This window comes from Eucyclogobius newberryi, unplaced genomic scaffold, assembly GCF_026437365.1.
Source record: "Eucyclogobius newberryi isolate DKJ021-1_F unplaced genomic scaffold, fEucNew1.0.hap1 SCAF_13, whole genome shotgun sequence".
NCBI classification, from domain to species: Eukaryota; Metazoa; Chordata; class Actinopteri; order Gobiiformes; family Gobiidae; genus Eucyclogobius; species Eucyclogobius newberryi.
The window spans coordinates 13,079,264-13,104,030 of NW_027315757.1; the positions used below are offsets into that span (position 1 = coordinate 13,079,264).

The 24,767-nt window shown below is 43.7% G+C and overlaps 1 protein-coding gene across 8 annotated transcripts in view; it reads right to left on the reverse strand.

Moving 5' to 3' along the window:
* Positions 1 to 11,293: 11,293 nt before the first annotated feature.
* Positions 11,294 to 24,767, reverse strand: part of rbfox3a (RNA binding fox-1 homolog 3a) — an 867,097-nt gene continuing 853,623 nt past the window's right edge. For 7 of the 8 annotated variants that reach the window (XM_072442656.1, XM_072442661.1, XM_072442663.1 and 4 more), the window contains one exon: positions 22,035 to 22,308. In XM_072442656.1, the coding sequence (XP_072298757.1) occupies positions 22,264 to 22,308 (45 nt within the window). In that variant the 3' untranslated portion in view covers positions 22,035 to 22,263. Of the gene's footprint in view, positions 12,687 to 22,034; positions 22,309 to 24,767 lie in introns of those variants that run through there. The other variant, XM_072442658.1, reaches the window with a different exon arrangement.

A 24,767-nucleotide genomic window follows, 5' to 3' on the forward strand; every position in this document is an offset into this window, starting at 1 on the left:
TGTATGTGACGATCATGGATGTGACAATCATGTGTGTGACGATCATGTGTGTGACGATGATGTATGTGACGATCATGTATGTGATGATCATGTGTGTGACGATCATGGATGTGACAATCATGTGTGTGACGATCATGGATGTGACAATCATGTGTGTGACGATCATGGATGTGACAATCATGTGTGTGACGATATGTATGTGACAATGATGTATGTGACGATGATGTATGTGACGATATGTATGTGACAATGATGTATGTGACAATGATGTATGTGACAATGATGTATGTGACGATGATGTATGTGACGATGATGTATGTGACGATCGTTTATGTGATGATCATGTGTGTGATGGGGCAGAGCTCCCTCAAGAACACTTGTCAATTACAGTGTAATTATTACAAGTTATAACACGTTATTACCATGTGCTACACAGAAGACAAACAACAAGAAGAACCAGAACAAAAGTCACAGATGTCCACAGTTTAAGGACTTATTGTTCTAATAAAGCTTTGAACACAAAACCTAATTTTTGTTGTTCGGTTTTGCTTTTTGTGTGTTTCGTCGTCTCTTTCTCGTCGTTCTGAGCAGGTTTGTGGTTTTGCATTTGTTTTAGAACTTTACCTAAAAAATAGAAGTAAAGATGAAATATGATTTATTTCTTCTGCTGAAGTCGTTCAGCAGCAGAGAGTCACATGGGCTCAAAATTGAGACTTTTCTTCATAAAACACAGGTTTACAACACACCAGTTGTATATAATAGTGTCTTGAAACCCTAGAGCGGGAGAACCTCATTCTGATTCTAATCATGTCCTCAGTGAGGAGGGAGGGAAAGTCAGTTTACAATAGGATGTAGATGGCCCATTACAAGGCTGATGGGAAACAAGGAGAGTAGTTTCAAGTGAAACCAAATCCTCCCTTTATTAGGAGGCTTATTCAGAGAAAGATAATTTAAAAAATCACCCCCTGTACCATCCACCGCCCTGCCCCCTCGTAGCCCCGCCCCCCCGTGCCCTCTCTTCCACTGCACTGCTCCCCCGCTCCCCTGCTGCCTTGCTCCCCTACTGCCTACTGCCCCACCCCCTCGCTGCCCCGCCCCCCCTGTGCAATCCCTTCCACCATCCCGCTCCCCCGCTCCCCTGCTGCCCCGCTCCCCTACTGCCCCGCCCCCTACGCTGCCCGCCCCCCTGTGCCATCCCTTCCACTAAAACTTCTCCAAACACAATTGAACTCCGTCTCTCATCGATTGGACTCGTTGGCTGTAAATTACGGACACGAGAAAAGTCCGACTGATTAAATTTGGATTCAGTTTACGGCCCGGGGCGAATAAACAAGCCAAACGTACGGAAAATGAATAACACATTTCATCCTCGGCGAGTGCAAAGTCTGAACAAACACCAACACAAATATGTGGATAAATAAAGACGTGAATAAACTCCTGTCGGGTTAAACCAACAGTGATGGAGTTTGTGGCATTTACATCTGCGTTTCCTCTTTCCCGGTGGACGGCGCCGCTTTGGCAGAGTTTGTGCTTAGGTAAATGTCCGACGCGGCGGCGGACAGGGGCGCTCCATCTTCCGACACCCGGAGGACGCTCGGGGCAACAAGACAAATAGGTCCCCGCGACGCAGGCCCCGCCCCCCGGCCGCCCGGCGGTTGTGGCGGTGCGTCCTGGGAGCTGGAGTCTTACGCCTCAAAAGTCCCCAAACAGAGACGCGCTCATCCGTCACCGGCGCCAAGCAACGGCGTTGTCAACACACGGCGGACGCAGCGGGCGACAGTGATGCATGAACCCGCACGCCAACAGGCCCCGGTCACGGGCCCCGGTCATGTCGGGCGCTTTTCCTTTATGAAAAACACGCCTGCATTTTGTTTGTTTCATCCGTGTTCACATTTTCTACTATTTTAATCTAGTTTTTGTCTTCTTGGCAAAAAACTTGACTTTTACCTTTCTTTTCCTCAGGATTTACTTGTAAAAGACAAAAGTGGTGAATCTGAGGAACTCTAAGAAAACAGCCCTATGTTTGAATTTTTAACAGAGCGACACAAACACAATTCAAGTCAGAAAAGTACTTTGAATGAATGTCTGTTGTTCTCTCTCTGGTCTCTTGTTGTTTGTTGTTTATCAGTGTTTTTATATATAAAAAAAAAAAAATCATTGTTCTTTAAAAATTTTGAATATAAATAAATCAATAAAAAAAAGTCTAATAAAAGCTTTTGCACCGTCACAACAGAAGAGGAGTCAGAATCAGGAGGGAGAAATTAGGTCAGAGACGTCAGCTCAGGTCCTGGAGGGTCTCGGAGCCGCTCAAAGGTGATGGACAGAGCTCTCGCTTGTCCGGAGCTCGCACTGGTCCAGAGATCTCAATGGTCCAGAGATCTCACTGGTCCAGAGATCTCACTGGTCCGGAGCTCTCACTGGTGCAGAGTTCTCACTGGTCCAGAGCTGGACTTGGACAGCAGATGTAGGACAAAGTGAGGGTGGTAAAGGTGGACATGATGCAGTATTAGATGTGGAAGCTCTAGAGTATTATCTGAAGGACAAACTGAAATGCTCCACACAGACTGAAGTATCTACTCGGCTCATTCAAGTGGAGATTGGATTCACGCTGGAACATAAAGCCTCACATCTCGCTCTCAGTCAGTGTCCTTGGAATCATATCATACAATACTGTGGACACAAGGCAGTGGAAATACAAAGCACAGATGAAGCCCACAGCACATGACGTGAGGCCTGACTCTGTGGATCCTTCACTCTGAGGTCAGCTGAAGCCTGTGTGAGGATGACCTCTTCTGCCTCTTTGTTGAGTGAGAGCAGATTGTGACATCTTCTGCTCACAGCCCAGACTATCATATTATATCCTGTATATAAAACCTGTGAAACACATCTACGAGACGCTTTATCTGAGCAGATAGTCACACTGGACAATGTCAGTGTAGCCTCCAGTTCTACTGTAAGAAACCTCAGGGTCTTATTTGACCAGGAGCTCTCATTTAAAGCTCATATAAATCAAGCTTGTAAAACAGCCTATTTCCATCTGCGTAATGTAAATAAAATCAGAAGAATTCTGCCTAAAAGTGATGCTGAAAAACTTATCCATGCATTTGTAACGTCTAGATTAGACTACTGTAACTCCTGCTCGCATCGTGTCCTAAAAGCTCCATAAAAAGCTTTCAACTGGCTCAAAATGCAGCAGCAAGATTACTAAGAGGAAATAAAAGAAGAGAGCACATTACGCCGGTGCTGGAGTCTCTTCACTGGCTCCTGTCCAGTTTAGAATCACATTTAAACTCCTCCTCCTGACTTACAAAGGCAAGGCAAGTTTATTTATAGAGCACATTTCATACACAAGGCAATTCAAAGTGCTTCACACAGCAGGAAGAATGCATTAAAATCACAAAGAAACAGAAACAGAAATACAATAAAATTAACTAAATTAAAAATTATCAATCCAACTGATTGTCTAAACTAATAAAATCACAAACAAAAGAGAAGAGTGCAAAAGAAAAAATCCTTTCAGTCATATGCGCAGCAAAACTGTTTTTAGCTTAGATTTGAACATTGTCAGAGTAGAAGCCTGTCTCACATCTTCAGGAAGACTGTTCCAGATTTTAGCTGTATAAAACTGAAACGCAGATTCCCCATGTTTTGTCCTGACTCTGGCACCAGCAGGAGGCCGGTCCCTGAGGTCCTCAGAGTCCGAGATGGTTCATATGGCACTAACATATCCAAGATGTACTTTGGTGCTAGGCCATGGAGAGACTTGTACACAAGCAGAGCTGCTTTAAAGTCTATTCTCTGAGCCACAGGAGCCAGTGCAGAGACCTGAGAACAGGACTAATGTGATCATACTTCCTGGTTCTAGTCAGGACCCGAGCAGCAGCGTTCTGGATGTACTGCAGCTGTTTTACAGCTCGTTTGGAGAGACCAGTGAGCAGGCCATTACAGTAGTCTAATCTACTGGAGACAAACGCATGGATAAGTCTCTCTAAATCTGGTTTTGACACTATATTTTTGATTTTGGCAATGTTTTTTAGATGGTAAAAAGCTGCTGATGTTATTGACTTGACGTGGCTATTAAAGTTCAAGTCTGAGTCCATTATTACCCCCAGATTTATAACTGGGGGTAATACTGGACATGGCCCCTCCTACCTCAAAGATGCTATAGAACCATATCATCCAAACAGAGCTCTTCACTCTCAAAATGCTGGCCTTCTGGTGGTGCCAAGAGTCTCTAAAAGCACAGTAGGAGGTAGAGCCTTCTGGTGGTCCCAAGAGTCTCTAAAAGCACAGCAGAACCAGGCTTCTGGTGGTCCTAGAAGTGGATGGTTTATCGCAGATTTAGACAAACTCCGATATCATTTCTTAAACAAGCATTTTGATGTGGACCTTAACGGCCTTAAAGGGGATTGATCCGTCAAACCACACGTCACATGATTTTCATGTCATCTGCTTTGTATTTAAAACAAGCCATTGATTTAAATGATTGACAACATTCATGAAATGAATGAATTAATCAAATCGATAAAAAGGTAGAATGTGACCCTTGACTACTGTATTATGTATTATTTATGATCAAATCATTCCTCATAATGGCATAATTAGAGTGAGTTACACATAAAGACCAGCAGGTGGCATCGTCTAAAAATCAATTTAATCATTGCGCTTTACATTATATATTATATATATATATATATAATATAAAATTATATATGATCACACAAAAGAAAGTGTACAAACAAATAAACAATAAGACATTTCATTGTTGAAATGAATATTATGGTTTTGTTTATGTCATTATAATTATGTTTTATTCATTATTTAAATTGTCTCAAAGTCATTGACTACAGTCAATAATCGATCATTAAGAAAAAAACAACCAGGAGCTTTCTTTACCAAATATTCAGTTTTAAATATCTATAGTCATATACATCACAGCTGCTTAAGTTATACATGATAATATTATAATCAGGAAGAATGTGCCGCTATTTGTGTTGATCTGTCAAAGATCTTTGATCCAGTGGATCTCTGTGTTCTCTAAGCTCGTCTGGATGTTTTTGGATTCGATTCAAGTTCTAAAAAATAGTTTATAGATTATGTCACAAATCAAGCTCAAGCTGTTTCTGCTGATACTTTCAATCTGAATGTTCTTATCTTAATAAATGTGTTCCTCAAGGCTCCGTCCTAGGACCACTGTTATTTACAATGTTATAAACTTAATTGGACATAATCTAAAACACAGTAACATCCACTTTGTGCAGATGATGCAGTTCTGTATGTTAGAGCGCCCCTCAGCTCTAAGGTTCAGCTCTGAGGTTCAGCTCTAAGGTTCAGCTCTAAGGTTCAGCTCTAAGGTTCAGCTCTGAGGTTCAGCTCTAAGGTTCAGCTCTAAGGTTCAGCTCTGAGGTTCAGCTCTGAGGTTCAGCTCTAAGGTTTAGCTCTAAGGTTCAGCTCTAAGGTTCAGCTCCGAGGTTCAGCTCTAAGGTTCAGCTCTAAGGTTCAGCTCTAAGGTTCAGCTCTAAGGTTCAGCTCTGAGGTTCAGCTCTAAGGTTCAGCTCTAAGGTTCAGCTCTGAGGTTCAGCTCTAAGGTTCAGCTCTAAGGTTCAGCTCTAAGGTTCAGCTCTGAGGTTCAGCTCTAAGGTTCAGCTCTAAGGTTCAGCTCTAAGGTTCAGCTCTAAGGTTCAGCTCAGTTCTCACATCGTGTCGACTCAGAGACAGAAAAAAGCCTCAGACACTTTTCTCGTGTGGAACAAAACAAAGACTTTTTAAATTGAATATTTTATGTCTTTTAAAGATTTTAAAACTCTGGTCAAGGACGACCCAGAGTCATTTTGTCTGTGTTAATGTGTTTTTATGTATTGGTTATTTTTATGAAATGTTTTGGGTTTTAGTGTCCTATGTTTGTTTGTTTGTTGTTTATTCTGACACATGGAAAGAGATATGTTCTCATGGGGTTTTTCCTGTATGAATAAATTAAATTAATGCACGTATGAATTTAGGAGCTCATCTTCTCTGAGTCTCACAAAAAACATGGTGTTTAATTTCTCAGATGTGTTAGCTTTTGTTTAATTTATACTGGTAAATCCCTCTGCTGCCAGCATGCTAACACCAATCCTGATGACTGCGCTTTCATAATGTACATGAAATACTTATCTGAAGTTCAATAACACCAGAAGTTTAAAAAACAATAACAGCACAAATAATGCAGAATATGTGTCCTTTAAAAAGAGCCCGACCACAGAGGCTGAAGTAGACAAGTTTATTAATGATAATAATGAGATGATGAGGTTGATGATAATATTAATAATTAGTCATAATTATAATAACGTTAATGTCATAATAAATAGAAGTCTCATCTGAAGCACATAAAGAGAAGCATTACAGAAAGAGAGAAAACAAAACGACAGAGTTCAGAGTTCAGAGTACAGAGGAGGGGCGGGGACTAGAGACACCTTTTCAATATATCTATTTACTTTTTTAACATTTTTAAAACTTTATTTGACTGGAACATTTACAAAAGAGAAAGAGATAGACTTTAAAAAATCCTTATAAATAAATTTTTGTCATCGTTTTTAGAACAAAATACAAGATTTGGGGGTAAGTCAGAGGTCTTTTTTCATCTATTTTCCCCCGTTTTAAGGACATACGAGAGTTAAGAGCGAGATATATATACAGTATAGCTGGAGTACAAAAGGGGGCTCACGTACAGGGGTGGGCGGGGCCGAGGGCGTGGTCTACACTGCAAAAAAGAGCGATGTACACGAGTGAAAATAACTTCAGTAAGTAGTTTGATTTAGTCGACTTAATTAGAGCTTGTTTGACGGCATGGTTTCAACACATGAGTAATTCTTTCACAAAAAATAATTTGTGAAAGAATAAAGAAATAATTTTAAAAAAGTACTGCACAGAAAAATACACACTCAAGAAAGTAGTAGTTCTTTGTTCTCAAATGAAGCTAAAGAAACAAAACACGTTAAATGCAACAAAGTCCTTTTTGGCTCATGTAAAAGGTTTTTTGCAGTGCAGAGGGGGGATGGTTCAGAGGGGGGGGTAGTTGGGGGTGTAAGGGGCGGGGCAAGGACGTTGAGGGGCGGGACTCGGCTGTGCTCAGGAAGATTCGTTTGGATTTGAACAAAGGCATCTGAGGGGGATCCGAGGCCAGAGTCGCCAAAGCGTCATAAACCGCACTTTATTTCACGTGTCAGTTTTTGTTTTATTACTTTTATGTAAATCTGACACGCCTTTACTGAAGAGCGACGATGTTCAAGACAATATCGAAAAAACACAGTCAAACCATCATTTCTGTTTCACACTAAGACCAAATAAAGGTTGAAAAACTGTGACTGAAGACAGGGAATATTTACAATAAAAGTGTATTATTGATGAAAATCTAAAATAGTTTGCACTTTTTATACATTTTGATTGAATAATTCCACTGTCTTCGCTATAAAACAGTCTTTTGTGTGTTTTAGTCTTGATGGTCCAGATTACTACGAATATTCTTTAGTCAATGAGTCACACATATATTTATATTCTCCATTTATTGGATTACATATATTTTCTGTATTTAGCTCTAAACGATAAGTTCCTTTTGACGTCAGCGATCGGCTGGTCTATGGCGCTTTTGTGAAACTGGCCAATGAAAGAAGAAGGAAGGGTGAATAAACCCCGCCCCCCGCTCCATCCCACCAATAAGGTGCAGGGGGGAGTTTTCATTTCGACAAACCCGGAACTCCACCGGACGCAGAAATCAGAGTAAGAAAGAACTACTAGAAGTGAATTTGTGAAAGAATGAACAACCACAGTTTTTTTTTTTCAGTTTTTTTTGTAAGAAACCACTTTGTAAACACATGAACAGAAGCTAACATGTAAAGATCGAACCTCTCCCACCGCCAACCGGGGACTGGCAACAACAACGGACGCCGCGGCGACGCCGATAGCGTGAAGCCAAAGCGTGGAGCCCAGAGGAAAGAATGCGTTTCTCCTCCTCGTTTTTAGAGCTGCAACACGTCGTCCGAATGAAGGCTGAAGAATGGCGTACGAATAAATTAGTTTTTTTGACATTTTTACCCAATAATGCCACTGTCTTTCATATTGTTTTCGACTCTATTGTCCAGATACGGATTACACTTATCAAAATGCGACTACCATTACTTTTTATAGTCACGATTCATTGTTGCAGCCCTAAAAACTTCACCATCGAACTCATCTGGATAACGGGATTAATTTATCAAAGCTCATCAAGTATCCACGGGTTTCACTTCCTGGAAATAAACGCCAATTTGACTTTTTACCATCGGAAAGATAAAAGTTTGTCCGTGTTTTTATCACTCTGAAACCCATGGATAACAAGTGAGCCGAACAGTCGACCTTTCAGTGTCAGCGTTAAAACACACGTCGGCGTGATGCATAGACTTCCCATATCCCTCCTGCAGGGGGCGGTCCACCGAACAAGCTGGTTTTAGCTTCACTTTGGCGGCCTGCAGCATCGGCCTCGTCACAGTCTGTGCCTGACTCTAGTGCTGCTACTAACATGGAAGACCAGCGAGACGAAGTAGTTCAGGTAATATCTCCACTATCAATATGTATATATTTTTTAAAAACATCAAGGAAACAAATCCACAAAGTAAAAACACCCCAAATATATGCTTTAGCTTGTTTTAACATTTCTACTTAGGCAACTAATCAGCATTTATAGAAAGGACTTTGGCTCTCCATAGAAACCACCACTTCTACAGTTGTATCTCAAAAAACAAAAAACAAAAACTTTCAAAAAAAGAGCCACACTTGAAATCAAATCGAATGCATACGATTCTTAGAGAAATTCCCAGCGAATGTAACGTTTGTGAGCTGTTATCTTAATAGTCTTTTTCTGGATAGTACTACACACTATATATTATAACAAATATGATATTTTTCATATATTTTTTAACTAGAAAAGTAACCGTTTGGTGTATGATACTTCACTTCAAATGGCATGTTAATATTTAACAATATGTAACTATACACAGTAGTTCTTTTTTCTTTACAAATCTAAGTATATAAAGAGTATTTGGGTTCACAAATGTAGCTACGGTCGAAGCATCAGAATGACATCAGAAACAGTTTGTGGGACGAACGCGGCCGGACACAAAGCACCACATGGATTCCTCCGCTGCAGAAAGCAGTCCCTGCGCGCACGCCACATTGGCACAAACCCAGACTTTTGTGACACTTTTTGGGGGAAACCGAAGTCAACTGCGACATCCGGGTTAAACTGTGACACGCAAAGTTTGCATTAGCCCCGGAAACGCGAGCTAGAAATGTGTTTGCGCAAAAAAATCCGCTCACGACTCACACAACTTCACACGCACATTTTGTTTTAACTTTACAAATGTCAGCGGACGAGCAAATCTAAAGCGCCGTTAACTACTTTAGGAATTACTACAAGTCTATATATTGTTAGCAAAAACACTAGCTATTGTTTCTAGGCATCCTATGGCGCTACTCGCTACTTTGAGCTAATCCTACTTTATTTACAGTTGAGTAAATAATTTTTGTCGTTCTTCCAAGCCGGTTTGAAGCTTAGTCGCTGGTAGCATAATCTTACTGGAAATCTTAGCAAAAAAATAAAAAGACCGCACACAGATTGACCGTTAGCATTTAAGATTAGCTTCTGCTAGCATCCGTTCTGTCGGCCTGTAAACACGACGGCTTCCCTGCAAAAGTGTCACGTTTAAAGGAGCGAGACGGTCGTCGTGCCGATGTGACGTGCGGCTTTTCTGATCAAACTAAATCACTGGCCAGTTTGCATTTTTCCCCCTCCGCGCGATCAGAAAGAACCGATGGACTTCGATGGGTTGGGAGGTGTGATATACGTGTTTTTTGTCTTTTTCGAGGATTAGTTGATAAAATAGCGTAAAGGCAGCCTTATCTTTAAAACGTGAAAAGTCCCGGCTAATGAGCTATAACAACAATAATAATGAGTCCTCCTCAAAATGTCCCTCCCACGTGTGACATCAAGTCTGTTTAGTTGCAGAGTGCATAGATAATTTCAGTGGACGGACCATTCGTTAAACTGTGGTTCTTCATGTCTCTTCTGCCTCCCAGTTGGAAGTTGGCGTCAAAAACTAAAACTCCGCCCCGCCTTCGTCTTTTTTTTTTTTTTTTATCGATATATTTTTCCTCTTTTTACGACGCGCCTGTTTTTTGTAAAAAAAGTAGGCCAAGGCGAATCGTTTGTGAGACTCTCCAAAACTAACCTACAGCTACGAAAACGCTAAAGCCTGCATATGATCACCGCATGGGAGGAAAAATGGCCCGACTTTTTACCCCATAGAGACTTCACAACAGTAAGTTGCCATGATAAATACTCTTTGTAATATATGAGAAGCTGTCTACAGAGATGAACAGAGGTCGTGTGGGTAGGAGCCCTGAATCAGTCTTTTTTTTTTTCAACCTGAAATAAATGATCAAGAAGTAAGTGTGAGGTGAGTTTCTGTACAGGATATTAACAGTACCAACTGCAGGTTTGTACAGGTCAGGAGCTCTTCCGTGTCTTTCCGCGGTGTGCAGAGCCGCCATCGCTTCAGCGGCAGAGCCGCCGCCTGAGCAACAGGGCCGCCGCCGCTTCAGCGGCAGAGCCGCCGCCTGAGCAGCAGGGCCGCCGCCGCTTCAGCGGCAGTCTCACCCTGAACGTTCAAAGCAAGTTGTGCTTCACCCAAAAAGTCCTGCCGCACAGTCTCCGGGGAACAGTTCCGTCTCAGGGGCGGGTTACGTCCAACAACGCGTCCGCGGGACACCGGACCCCCGCGCGGGACGAGCCCTGGACCGTGTCGGCCGGAGAGGGGCGCGGGAAGAAACACAGAGGGTCCGACAAAAACGGGGGATGGTGAACAGAAAACTGGGTCACGTCGATAACACATCCACCAAGTCCCGTTGTCTCCTGATCAAAGAGCACTGTGTTCAAATCATACTTTGGTTCAAGTTAGAAGAAGGAACAAAAAAAATCAATATTCATATCATAAACTTTGACACCCGCAACACACTTGGCTAATTAGCAAGTCCTTCTGAGCGGCTGCGGGTGAGGAGGCCAAAGTCTTCCTGAAGTCTCGATGTCGGCGGGGGCAAAGTTATGGATCTGCTTGGGTTTGTTTGCACAGAGGGTGGTCCCGAGGGAGGGGAAGCAGTTCACACAAAACCATGACACGTTCATCATAAACACATGATCACATGTTACAGTACAGTTCAGGGACATACTCGGAGAGGGTCTGCCCTCCCCCTCTACTCCCTGACATCACCACAGCCCATAGAATAGATATGTATATATATTTATATACAGAAAATGAATACATATTGGACACCCTAGACATTAAATACATTCAAAGAACTGAACCAACATTCTTGTTTAAAACACATTACAGTGACTCTCCTGATAAAAAAAGAATTAAGGTTTTGCTTCCACCAAAATCTTAAAATCTCCTCAGTGCCACACACAACAAAACACACAGAAATGGTACATATTCTCAGAATACATTGACAAATAAATCGAGATTTTCAGCCCTCGTTCTTTGTTACTGCTGGATGGGCACTACCATTTTCTAAAAGGTTTTCTCTAGAGTCTGTTTGCCTCAGGCTTGTGTTTTGGTTATGCACCTGCGATGTAGTACGATGGGATTACTGGAGTATAATTCAATTTGTTACATGGACGATGAGGAGTTATTCTCGTGCATAGCGCCGCAGCAGGTCTTTTTCTAGCGGCACACAGTGACACAAAGGCTTGGGCTCTGGAGTTGGCAGATGAGTAAAACCGGCGACGTCTTTGAGTCTATTTTTCATGTTTTAGACGCCATTTTCTTAACAAGTCACTGTCAGTGAGCTCTGCTGGGGCTTGGAGAGGGGCGGAGCGAGGAGAGCTGCCGCCGCGAGTCACCCCCCCACTCCCCAACGCTGTAAACCGGACCGACAGGCCCATAGAGACTGGGAAGGGGCGGAGCCCAGTGGTGCTGCCAGCGAGGAGGAAGTGACATCACGACAGTATCCACAGGGGACGCTGCTAACAGTATTCTGCTGCGGCCGCTGACCTCGCGCTAACATGGAAGAAGAAGGACGAAGCGACGCCAGCGGCCACCAGGAAGGAAGGAAGTGAGGAAGGAAGCGAGAAGGGAAGCGAGGAGGAGGAAGTACAGCAGAAGAGCCTGGATCAGCCCCTCCCTGATACCTTTCCTTTGTGTTTTATTCTTTTTTGAATGTGCCTTTGAGAAAAGCGGCCAGGGGAGTGTGTGCCCTCCTCGTCCTTCCCAGGTTCTTTAGATCAGCATCAGAAGGGCCAACTGTTCATCTCCCTTACCAAAAAACATAAAAACAGATTTGTACATATATACTGCTTTATACACACTTTTTTACCATGGAAATCACAAAAGTATAGAAAAATAAAATGTTTTATAATAACGCGACACTTTCTCTCTCTGTTCTTTTTCTACTCAGAAGGTGGTCCCAGGTGGAAACTGGCTCACTCCGGTGGGTAAGTTTAGTGGCTGATTTGACAGCGCGGTGGCGCCCGAATGTCCGCCCCGCCTCGCCTTCCCTCGTCCAGCCTCAGTAGCGGGAGTCTTCTGTGATATTTTCCTAAAGCTAGTTCTCCTCTCGCCTTCGCCGGTTTCATCTGTGATGTCCATCAATACTGAGTACAGCTCCTCCTTTATTTACTGCAACAGGGAGAGAGAGAGGAAGAGTTACTACGCAGCCATGGCAACGGTACAACACCTACAACATCCAACCACATGCTCACTGTGATCTTCTGACACAAACAACACAACAAACAAGAAGAAACTAATGTTTACAGGCAGAAATATTAAAGGTGCACTATGTCACTTTTCTGGTGGAGGTTCTGCCACCTGCTGGTCTCATGACGTCAGTGCTTTGCCTCTAACGTTCCGCAGTACGGCATTCAAATACCCGGAGACGAGCAGGTGGAGGACCTCCACCAGAACAGAGTGCCCTCTAGTGGCTCTTTCAGTTTAAATGAAAAATGTAAAAGAATCTCCTACGACTCAAAACAGAAACGTGAGTCAAACACAACGAGATCAGTCGAGTCTCGTTCCTCTTTGTTCCTCGTCATCTTCTGGTTGTGGAAACTTCATCCGATGACGATCCTCTTACTCCGTCACACATGTTCAGTGTACAGTCACGGACAACAACAGATACTTGTACTTGTACTCGACCCTTTCATTTTAGTGGAGAAAATGCACAGGAAAAAGTATGATAAAACGTAAAATCATCCGGAGAATTTAGATTGAAGATTATTTTGAAAGAGAAATCAACGAATGTCGAGCCTCTTATTTCATGTTTTTTGGAGGAACTGGGTCTAAATTGAATCTTAGTATTTACTTTTGGCAAAAGGATCAAAATAGTTGAAATAACGTTGACCCAGTGTTCTGTGGTGGTTTCCGGCTGTCGTGCGGCTGTTCAGATCCGAAATGTAAGATGAGAAAGAGGAAAACCGTCTTTGAAAGTGTCCTCAATCTGACAGTTTGGAAGTGAATGCGTTTTGGTGATGCGCACACAGACACGAGAACGGCGAAGGAGGAGGAGGAAGAAGAGGGAGGTGCATGTCAGAGCCACCGTCCTGGGACCCTCGTCACCACAGATGCTGCCTAATCCGGACTGATCCCGCCTGCGCGTCTCCGAGCGGCTTCCGACAGGACAAATTAACGGAATGCAAAAAGACGAGACTCGTTTGCCAAAAGGGCGAGTCGCTCGTGAGACGGGAACGAGGCAGGTCCAGGCGGGGCGTGTCCTGCAGCGGGGGGGCGGGGCCTGCAGCGATGATGAACGGCTGAATCGTCCTTTAACCACGACCGTCCACACTTTGTATTTAAGGGATTAAAAACTCGTCTCCTACAGGTTTATGTCCATCAGCGACCTCGTTACTAAATGTAGTAAGCAACGGGATCTGTAACCAATTTATTCTAAAACATAAACCTAAAATGTCAAAAGTAGGAATCAGAATTTCTTCCTCAATATCTCAGTCTTGATTTTTGATGATTGTTTTTCTTTGACCTTATTAAAGACAAATACAAATGGATTTCAATATTAACATCATCAACTCAAACAAAGAAGACTTTTACTCATTGCTTTTTATCACTGACAAATAGATACGACCGAATCTCAATTAAGTTTCGACTATTGCCCTGAGCCAAGAATTACGTTTACAAGTCAATAATGTCTAAAAAATAATTGCATGTCCATTTAAACTCCTGAACAGAGAAGATCCACATGGTTATGATGCTCGTGTCCCACTGGTGCGCTCACTCCGGCCCCCCTGGTCCCCCCCGGCCCCTCTCTGGCCCCTCCGACCCTCCCAGGGCGGTCCACGCTGTTGGGCCCTCTCTGTTTGGTTCTGCTGCAGCCTCAGCCGCCCTCCTTCTCCACCTCCTCCATCTATTTATCTGTTGCTGAGTCTATCCATCTCGCGGATATTTCTGCTCGGTGCATCCCCCGTGAAATCTGAGCCATGATTTCACGGGGGATGCACCGAGCAGAAATATCCTGCTGCATTGAGGAGCTCGGCGGGGCCCACACAATGCACAGCGGCGCAGACGTATGGAATATAAAGGTGAGGCGCCGGAAGCTTCCACGGACATATGCGCTTCAGTAAATCAATGCAGTGTCTCCAGAGGTTCTAGAGCGCGGCCTGGAGACATCCTTTTCCAAAATGGTTGCGCACACATGGCACATTTGCATACAGCATTTTAGGTAATGGTTCACTCAGGATGCCACTAGTGTTTTCACACGTTTATTTAACAAAGAATGTTCCGGTAAGATTTGTGTTTCTGTTTGTATAAAAGCACAAAAGTATGTGGCATTATCAGTCAAAAGAGTGTAGTTTTGATTATTTGTTTTAGCTCTTTAAGGCTTGAAATCCTTTGCTATTTTGCAAAAACATACACTTTTAGAACAATTTTACATGTCGATACCTCAGATTGGGGCTGGAGACAGTTTTATTATTTACTCTATTCATGGCTTCAATCACAGTATTTAATTTTTTCAAGATTTTACAAAAAAAAATAAAAATTAGACCACTGTCTGCATCTAATTACAGAAATACGGTGTTAGCATGCTACTTGTTTTTAGCATGCTAATTGTTGTTAGCATGCTCGTTGTTGTTAGCATGCTAGTTGTTGTTCGCATGACTGTGACAGCCGAACTCGCACCGGCCTCTGAACGGTGTGAAAATGCCGGTGAATAATTTAAATGTTTGTAATATGTGAGGAAGTGAGGAATAGTTCTGTTTGTCACGTTTTTAAAACAGTTCCAATGATGTTTAAAATGTGTTTAACAATGGACACTGGAACACTTTGTCTCCTGCTTGTCTCTTTGGAAACGCTGTTGCTTTGTGTTCTCACTCCTCACAGATAACGCTTTCTGTGGAACACTTTAAGTCTAAATAACATCTCCATGGAGACGAGTGACTCTGCACCTTTAAGCCACGTGAACTGGCTCTTTGTGTCGATCATAACTGCGCGTTTGATTTCCGCGGAGTCAAATCAAAACCGAGACAAAATGCGCCGAACAAAATGCTAAAATAAAAAAAAGTAAAATAAAATCCTGTTTCCAAACCACAAACACGCCATTCTCTGGGCGTCTCTCCGTGTCTGCTTCATGTCTGCTTCGTGTCGCGGGCGTTTTGAGCTCCCGCCGTCCTCTCCTCCCACAAAATAAAAGAAATAAAACTTCCCTCTCCCTCGTCACCGTCTAAAAAGTGGAGAAAAGCGCTTCAAACGCTTCAAACGAGGCGCCGATCACAGCAACGACACAGCAGCCCAATTCCAAACCTTTGTGTTCATATAACTTTATTCCGACACTCAAAAAGCATTTACTTATATATGTCACAGTTTTGACAAGAAAAAACCCCATGAAGAAATAAAAAAAAAAACATATTCGTTATACATTTTACCTATGAACTTAGCCCAGAAGACAATATACTTTGAACATCTTAGAAATCACATAAAGAATTGAAAATGCACAGATAACCCCACTTCATATAGGAATACATATAAAACAGATACTCAGCAGATATCATGTGGATGAGTATGTACAGGTATCATGTATGTACAGGTTTTTTTGCTTAGTTTTCTTTTGTACAAATATTCTTTTTTTTTGGCGGGTGCTTTTTCCGCCGGCGCTCACTTATCGGGGCTCGGCGACAATGTCACGCGTCAATACGAGTCGTCTGAGGTCAAGTTGCATATCGTTTAAGCTGGTTATAGACAAAAAAGCCAACGGAAATGAGAACTATCATAGATTTTTTTAAGTTTTATTTTCCCCCCTAATCTAAATCCACACTAGAGATCACTAAACACGAAGCACCACACTGAAGTATTTACAGGTTCGAGCCCGGATAAGTGGGCGACCGGACGCCAAACCTGTGTGTTTTGAAACTGTAAACTGTTGACAAACCCGTGCTGACGGGCGCGACGCTGCCCCCTACAGTCCTGGTAAAAACAGCAGGGAAAGCGCTAACTCTGTCGTCGTGGTAACTTGTATTTGTGACGATTATGTCCCATAAGTCTTTAATGCTGCAAACATGAAGGAATTATTGTTGGAATATTATGGGAGTCAAGATGAAACATATTTTTTTTTTGCTAAATTCTGGTATGTGCAAATGACTAAGGGAATTGTAGCCGTATTTTACTATTTTAATATATTTCAATGTGGCTATTTCTGTTTTTCAAATTCTTAATATTGTGACGTGTTTTTTACTTTGTTTTGGATTTGTTTTTGTGGTTGTGCAGCGCTCTGGGTTGCGTTTGGTGTGAATGAAGCTGTACAAATAAATCTTACTCATTTGTAGTGAAACTGGAGTAATAACGCAGCGGCACATCCCGCGCACTCAGCTACTTTTCCTTAAATATACAGTAACCTAAAAGTACATCAGTACAAGTCATTTTGCAGGTCAGTATCAGAGTGAAACTAACGTATTTTGGAAAAGCTTGGCCTACTCGGACAATTATCATTTTTGTTACTTTGAAATCCCTTTGAAACGTCACTAAAGTTAGAGTACTTAGCTACACTCTATGCTAATATGCTTAGCCTAGCATAGAATGAGAAAAATCAAAGCTTGCTCCCATTTGTGTTGCCGTCACGCAGAAGCTAACAACTGAAGCTGTTGTTGTTACCAGGACTGGGCTAAAGTTGAACGTACGTTAGCTTTGTACATTAGCTTTATTTGTTAGCTTTGTACATTAGCTTTGTAAGTTAGCCTCGTACGTCAGCTTCGTATGTCAGCTTGGTACGTCAGCTTTGTACGTTAGCCTCGTACGTCAACTTCGTATGTCAGCTTGCTACGTCAGCTTTGTACGTTAGCCTCGTACATCAGCTCCGTACGACAGCTTGGTACTTTAGCTTGGTACGTTAGCGTGAACTGCATTCGCGTCCGTCGTTCCGTTCCCTCTCCCTCGCACACGTTAAACTCACATTCAAATGCATATATAGAGTGATATTCAGAGCGCGGCGGCGGCGGCACATTCAAAACAAACCTCTAGTACATTCTCGGACCTAGCGTCGCCACCGCGCGTCGCTTGTAAACGCCGTAATTTGGGTCAGACTAGAAAACCCCTAATGGTGCATATGTCGCTAGCATACAAAAGGAAGAACAATGTTTAAGTTACAGCATAAAAATCTTTAATTGTGAAAATGCAAAGGACCAAGAAGCAACAGTTCAACTCCTGTTTTGTTTTAAACTGCACTCACGGTTCAAAATAGTGTTTTTAATAAGATAATTAAAACTAAGAAGTCTGCACAAATATGTTTAGAAGTGACATTTGATCCTTACGTTTCAGTTTCTTTTAAAACAGACCGATGTTTTAGTGAATTTCATAATTGTAAGTCGTAAACAATTGGCCAATAGTTCATTTCAGTCTTTTAAAGGTAAAACATTTAAGTTTGATCATCAGGAGTGACAGTTTTTTTGCCGTGGTCTTTTGTCTTCTCAACAGTTGGATTTCCACGTCGCATAAACTAACACAATCTTTTTTTTTCCATTTCTTTTTTTACAACATTAATTTACATTTTCTTCAACATCTCAATTAAATGTTACTGGCGGTATATGATACTCTTATAAATATGTTACATCTCAGAAAGTTAGCAAAAGGAAATAAAAAGTAGTAACTTGAAAGTAAAGTGCACAAACTCTTCGTTTTTTTTAAATCTTCATCTTTTGAGTCCACAAACACTCAAGTACGAACAAATGAAACGTGGAATAGCTGAGCGCGGTTATAGACAGCTAACAGTTGGCTACGAGTCACTTTTACCTCGGGTTTTTGCACAGAGTTGAATGCTGCAGTGCGTCTCTATCACAATCTATGTCGTAATCTATGTGTAAATATAGCATGTTCACGTATATATCTATAATACAGCGGGTCAGTCGGAGGCGCGGGTCGAGTCCAGTCGGTCGGGCGTGAACTTAAATGGTCAGAAAGCTGGCTGTGTGTTTGAGTTTGTTAGCGTTTCCGTGCTCGTCCTGAGGTAAGACATTTGTGCGATGGAGGCGTGAGTGTTCGGGCCGGTCCCGTGTGTGTTTGGGCCGGTCCTGTGTGTGTTTGGGCTGGTTCTGTCTGTGTTTGGGCCGGTCCTGTGTGTGTTTGGGGTTTGGGCCGGTCCTGTGAATGTTCGTGTGTGTTTGGGCCGGTCCTGTGTGTGTTTGGGCCGGTTCTTTGTGTGTTCGGGCCGGTCCTGTGTGTGTTTGGGCAGGTCCTGTGTGTGTTTGGGCCGGTCCTGTGTGTGTTTGGGGTTTGGGCCGGTCCTGTGTGTGTTTGGGGTTTGGGCCGGTCCTGTGTGTGTTTGGGCCGGTCCTGTGTGTGTTTCGGGTGTGGGCCAGTCCTGTGTGTGTTTGGTGAGTGTTTGGGCCGGTCCTGTGTGTGTTTGGGCCGGTCCTGTGTGTGTTTGGGCCGGTCCTGTGTGTGTTTGGGCCGGTCCTGTGTGTGTTTGGGCTGGTTCTGTCTGTGTTCGGGCCGGTCCTGTGTGTGTTTGGGGTTTGGGCCGGTCCTGTGAATGTTCGTGTGTGTTTGGGCCGGTCCTGTGTGTGTTTGGGCCGGTTCTTTGTGTGTTCGGGCCGGTCCTGTGTGTGTTTGGGCAGGTCCTGTGTGTGTTTGGGCCGGTCCTGTGTGTGTTTGGGGTTTGGGCCGGTCCTGTGTGTGTTTGGGCCGGTCCTGTGTGTGTTTCGGGTGTGGGCCAGTCCTGTGTGTGTTTGGTGAGTGTTTGGGCCGGTCCTGTGTGTGTTTGGGCCGGTCCTGTGTGTGTTTGGGCCGGTCCTGTGTGTGTTTGGGCCGGTCCTGTGTGTGTTTGGGTGTGGGCCAGTCCTGTGTGTGTTTGGTGAGTGTTTGGGCCGGTCCTGTGTGTGTTTGGGCCGGTCCTGTGTGTGTTTGGGCCGGTCATGTGTGTGTTTGGGGTGTGGGCCAGTCCTGTGTGTGTTTGGTGAGTGTTTGGGCCGGTCCTGTGTGTGTTTGGGCCGGTCCTGTGTGTGTTTGGGCCGGTCCTGTGTGTGTTTGGGCCGGTCCTGTGTGTGTTTGGGCTGGTTCTGTCTGTGTTTGGGCCGGTCCTGTGTGTGTTTGGGGTTTGGGCCGGTCCTGTGAATGTTCGTGTGTGTTTGGGCCGGTTCTTTGTGTGTTCGGGCCGGTCCTGTGTGTGTTTGGGCAGGTCCTGTGTGTGTTTGGGCCGGTCCTGTGTGTGTTTGGGGTTTGGGCCGGTCCTGTGTGTGTTTGGGCCGGTCCTGTGTGTGTTTCGGGTGTGGGCCAGTCCTGTGTGTGTTTGGTGAGTGTTTGGGCCGGTCCTGTGTGTGTTTGGGCCGGTCCTGTGTGTGTTTGGGCCGGTCCTGTGTGTGTTTGGGGTGTGGGCCAGTCCTGTGTGTGTTTGGTGAGTGTTTGGGCCGGTCCTGTGTGTGTTTGGGCCGGTCCTGTGTGTGTTTGGTGAGTGTTTGGGCCGGTCCTGTGTGTGTTTGGGCCGGTCCTGTGTGTGTTTCGGGTGTGGGCCAGTCCTGTGTGTGTTTGGTGAGTGTTTGGGCCGGTCCTGTGTGTGTTTGGGCCGGTCCTGTGTGTGTTTGGGCCGGTCATGTGTGTGTTTGGGGTGTGGGCCAGTCCTGTGTGTGTTTGGTGAGTGTTTGGGCCGGTCCTGTGTGTGTTTGGGCCGGTCCTGTGCGTGTTCGGGCCGGTCCTGCATGTGAGCGTTACACCTCGTTTGTCTTCTGCACATTCGCGTCAATAACCTGCCACTTTACATTTACTGTTTATGTAGAAAAGAGGAAACGGCTGAAATAAAAACATGACTTTTAAAAAATAATAATAGAGTTGTTTATGACGATTACAGCCCATTCGAAGAGTGATTTACGTCAAACGGCTTTATTATTATGACCTATTTTATTCCTAACGTAAAAATACGACTGAAATATTGTTGGACAGTGAATTGTTTTGTATTTCAGTCAGGTTCAGGTTTGTATTTTGGGTGAAGGACACGTACTTTTTGAGCTTTAACTGTTAAAACCTTGCCGTAGTAACTTCATCCAGGCTCGTGCCGTTAACCCTGTTTACGAGGTTCTCTTCTCTTCACAAAAACACTCCTCGTCAAACTCGTTCTGATCGTTTCTAACTCAAATCACGTTCGTTAAAACCGCGTGCTTGTATTAGCATGTCGGGGGCGGCAAGCTTTTAGTTATTCTCCAGTGGTAATTCCCTCTGTGTCCAGTAGATGGCATGAGGGAATATATAAAGCAATGTGTAGTTTTCAGGTCGTATTACGTTATGTTCCAAAGCAAATATGATGTATAACGTGAACTTCAAGGATTTTAATTGGAAAGTATGCTAATGTAAAGCTTTTGTGCAGTCGGCGTTAGAAAAAAGAATCACGTGTACATATACCGTTTATGGTTTGTATTATGTATTCGAGGATGGATTTATGAGCACTTTTACAGTTTGTCCCGTCCCCGAACACAACAGCAAAAGCCAAAGTGCGGGCGCGTAAACGATGCCCGCGCGATGTGCAGAAGACACGAGGCCGCGCCCGAAACGAAAGCCTGTCCTCGCTCTGACCCGTGCATGCGTCCCAACCACAGCGTTCAACCGCGAGTGTCACTGCAGCGCCACCATCAGGACAAACGCAAACAAATCAGAGAAACAAGAGGCGAACGGAGCAGCGCCGCGTCCCACAGAACAGCTGAAGGGTTCTTCTTTCAGGTTTGAGGGGGCTTTGGGAAGCGGGCCGCCTCAGTGTGTTCTGGCCAGACGGGGGCGCTGCTCTCGCCTTGTACGTGCATCATGCTGCAGGAGGATCACATTGGGGTGTTTTTTGGTGACACAGCACCGAATACAGCAGTCAGTCAAACGGCAAGCCAGTCTCAGGAAGCTCAGGCGGAGATACATGGAACCACGACAAGTGCCACGGCCACGCCCACTCCAGGTATTTTTTTACTGGGGCGGAGTCGATTGGTTTGAACTTTGCACTGGTGTCAGGATTTAACCAGAAGTGATTCGGCTGATATTTTAGAAGGAATTCTGTCATTGTTAAGGCAAGACACTCTAGGAAACACTTTGGTTTTGAGCTTCACCTGGAAACAACGTTGTCCAATCAGCTTAAAGATGTTTTATTGTTTTATGTAATTAACCTGCATCCATATATTTATTCAGGACATTGTGAACGTCGTTCCGAACACTAAACTTTACCATCTCTGACCTGAAACGATGTTGTTGGTCGTACAGAAGGTTTGTTTATGTCTAATTCTGATTCATTCAAGTTTCAAGGTCCGAGTACTTTAAATTATAATGATTAAATATGTGACATTTGGTCTTGTTTTTACATGAAACGATTCAAATGAAAAACTGACATTTTTTCTTACATTTATAGGACATACTTTAAATGAAATACTTTAAATGACTATCTCTAGATGTTCTCCCCTGCAGTGTCTCGCCTTAAGTTCTGTGTAAATACATAAATAGTTGCAGTACTTTTGGCCGGGGGGCGTGGCCTCTTCCACGTATCCCGGCTCCACACACTTACACACACGGTGAGACTGGGTTGCATCAGAAATGCTCGTGTGCAGAATTGTTCCCAAAGAAAAGCACAGAATGAAAGAAAACAAAGAGCAGACCACGAAGACATCACACGGCCGGAGCTCCAGGAAGCTTTAGTTAACTTTATCTCTCCACAAAACACTGGAAGAATACGCGTGGTGAAGGCGGACTTTTGTGTCATTTTAGTTTGGGACGAGTCTCTGTGTTTTTGTTTGCGGCTCTTTTAGTAGGGAGTGAAGCGACTGTACCCTCCTCTGTAAAGGCTAGCCTGCAACATCAAAGATGAAAAAGTACCAATCAGTATTCAGCTTCAGAGTGCACTGCCTCTCCCCAAATTTCCTTCCTCTTTCGGCTTTGTGAGAGGCTCCCCTCCCCCCATATCCAGGTCCGACCCCCCATATCCAGGTCCGACCCCCCATATCCAGGTCCGACCCCCCATATCCAGGTCCGACCCCCCATAACCAGGTAAGACCCCCATAACCAGCTCAGACTTAGAGCGTGTGTGTTTGGGTCGTCGGAGTTAAAGCCGCTTGTGTCTTAAGTGTGGAGTTCAAAAGTGATATAAAATGTTCACAAATGAACATTTGTGAGAACAGTTTGTGACTTAAATGGAACATTTAATATTTAAGTCTAATCCATTTATCATAACTCCTTGTTTATATTTTACTCTTATTATTCACTTCTCGTTTGTGAATTTCTTCACTAATGGAAATAAAACTTTTCCGATTCTAAAACTACCAAATTTTTAAACAATTACATTTTGAAAGTGCTAAATATTTTAAGCAAAAGAGTAAAATATTCATTAAATATATTTGTTGGAAGCCATTAATTCTACTATTTCAGTGGATCCCACAACGTTGCAATAAAGATTTTACAAATTACTCATTTGTTTTGCTACAAATAATGATGTCATTAGTCAAAAGTGTGCTATATGCTTCATACTATAATATTTGTGATGAATCTTCAGAGGAACATCTTGTCTTGAGCTGAAGACGTTCAATCATATCAGATTATGATGATATAATTGATCAGGAAACAATCAATCACATAAACCATAAATAGATAAACTCAAATTGTATCTGAATATGTTAAACTTAGTAAGTAAAGTAAATTAAACTCTCCTTTTACTACACATTCTTCTGTCAGCGTACGTTCTAATGAAGCGTTTGATCCTATATTATATTTATATTATATTTAAATATGTGTTAAAGGCGTGTTTATGTCACTCTTGTCACTCCACACACAAAGCTCTGAGTTTTGTCCCTGTCTCGCACTCGGCTGTCGAGGCGACCCGACCCGAGTCGAGCCGGGTTTAATCACAGCTCCTGTTCAAGCGCGGCGTCTTTCACCTTTCAGAGGCCAAACCAGTGCCAGCGCCATGCTCTGTCAGTCACACACAGAGAAATATAGAAACGGATATGAAGCATGCGACCGGCCTAAGCATGCACACCTGCACATGCACGGTCAGGATCACGGTCAGGATCACGGTCAGGATCACGGTCAGGATCACGGTCAGGATCACGGTCAGGATCACGGTCAGGATCACGGTCAGGATCCACTCTCGGCCAAAGTCTTCAAAGGCTAATCTCGCCTCGTTTCAGGGCGCGGCCCCGGCCAAACTTTTCATCTGAGCTGGAGCATAAGGAGTGAGAAGTTCCTTCTCAACCTCAGAGGAACTCATTATTCTACAGCTTTTAAATGCAAAAATGACCGCTCTCGCTGCAGGAGGACTATTAATCAAATATGATTAAAGAATTAAAGGCGAGATGTGTGTGGGGGGCTCCCAGGGGCCCATGCATTTGTTTGAAATACACTGGCTTTCTCAGGCCTGGATTTGTATCACAGCGAGGACTGTAAAGGGAATATATTATATATTAGACAGAGAGAAGGACGGAGAGAATAAAGAAAGGGTTTAAAGACAGTACATGAGAAGAGAGGGAGGAGAAGAGAGGGATGAAAAGAGAGGGATGAGAAGAGAGGCATGAGGAGTGAGGGGGGAGAAGAGAGGGATAAAAAGAGAGGGATGAGAAGAGAGGCATGAGGAGTGAGGGGGGAGAAGAGAGGGATAAAAAGAGAGGGATGAGAAGAGAGGCATGAGGAGAGAGGGGGGAGAAGAGAGGGATAAAAAGAGAGGGATGAGAAGAGAGGCATGAGGAGTGAGGGGGGAGAAGAGAGGGATGAAAAGAGAGGGATGAGAAGAGAGGCATGAGGAGAGAGGGGGGAGAAGAGAGGGATGAAAAGAGAGGGATGAAAAGAGAGGGATGAGAAGAGAGGCATGAGGAGAGAGGGGGGAGAAGAGAGGGATGAAAAGAGAGGGATGAGAAGAGAGGGGGGAGAAGAGAGGGATGAAAAGAGAGGCATGAAGAGAGGGAGAAGAGAAGAGAGGCATGAGGAGAAAGTATATGAAAGGGATGAGAAAATAGTGTATGAGAAGAGAGGGAGAAGAAGAGAGGGATGAGAAAATAGTGTATGAGAAGAGAGGGAGAAGAAGAGAGGATGAGAAGAGAGGGATGAGAAGAGAGGGATGAGAATAGAGGGAGAAGAAGAGAGGATGAGAAGAGAGGGATGAGAAGAGAGGGATGAGAATAGAGGATGAGAAGAGAGGGATGAGAAGAGAGGGATGAGAATAGAGGGAGAAGAAGAGAGGATGAGAAGAGAGGGATGAGAAGAGAGGGATGAGAATAGAGGGATTAGAAGAGAGGATTAGAAGAGAGGGATGAGAATAGA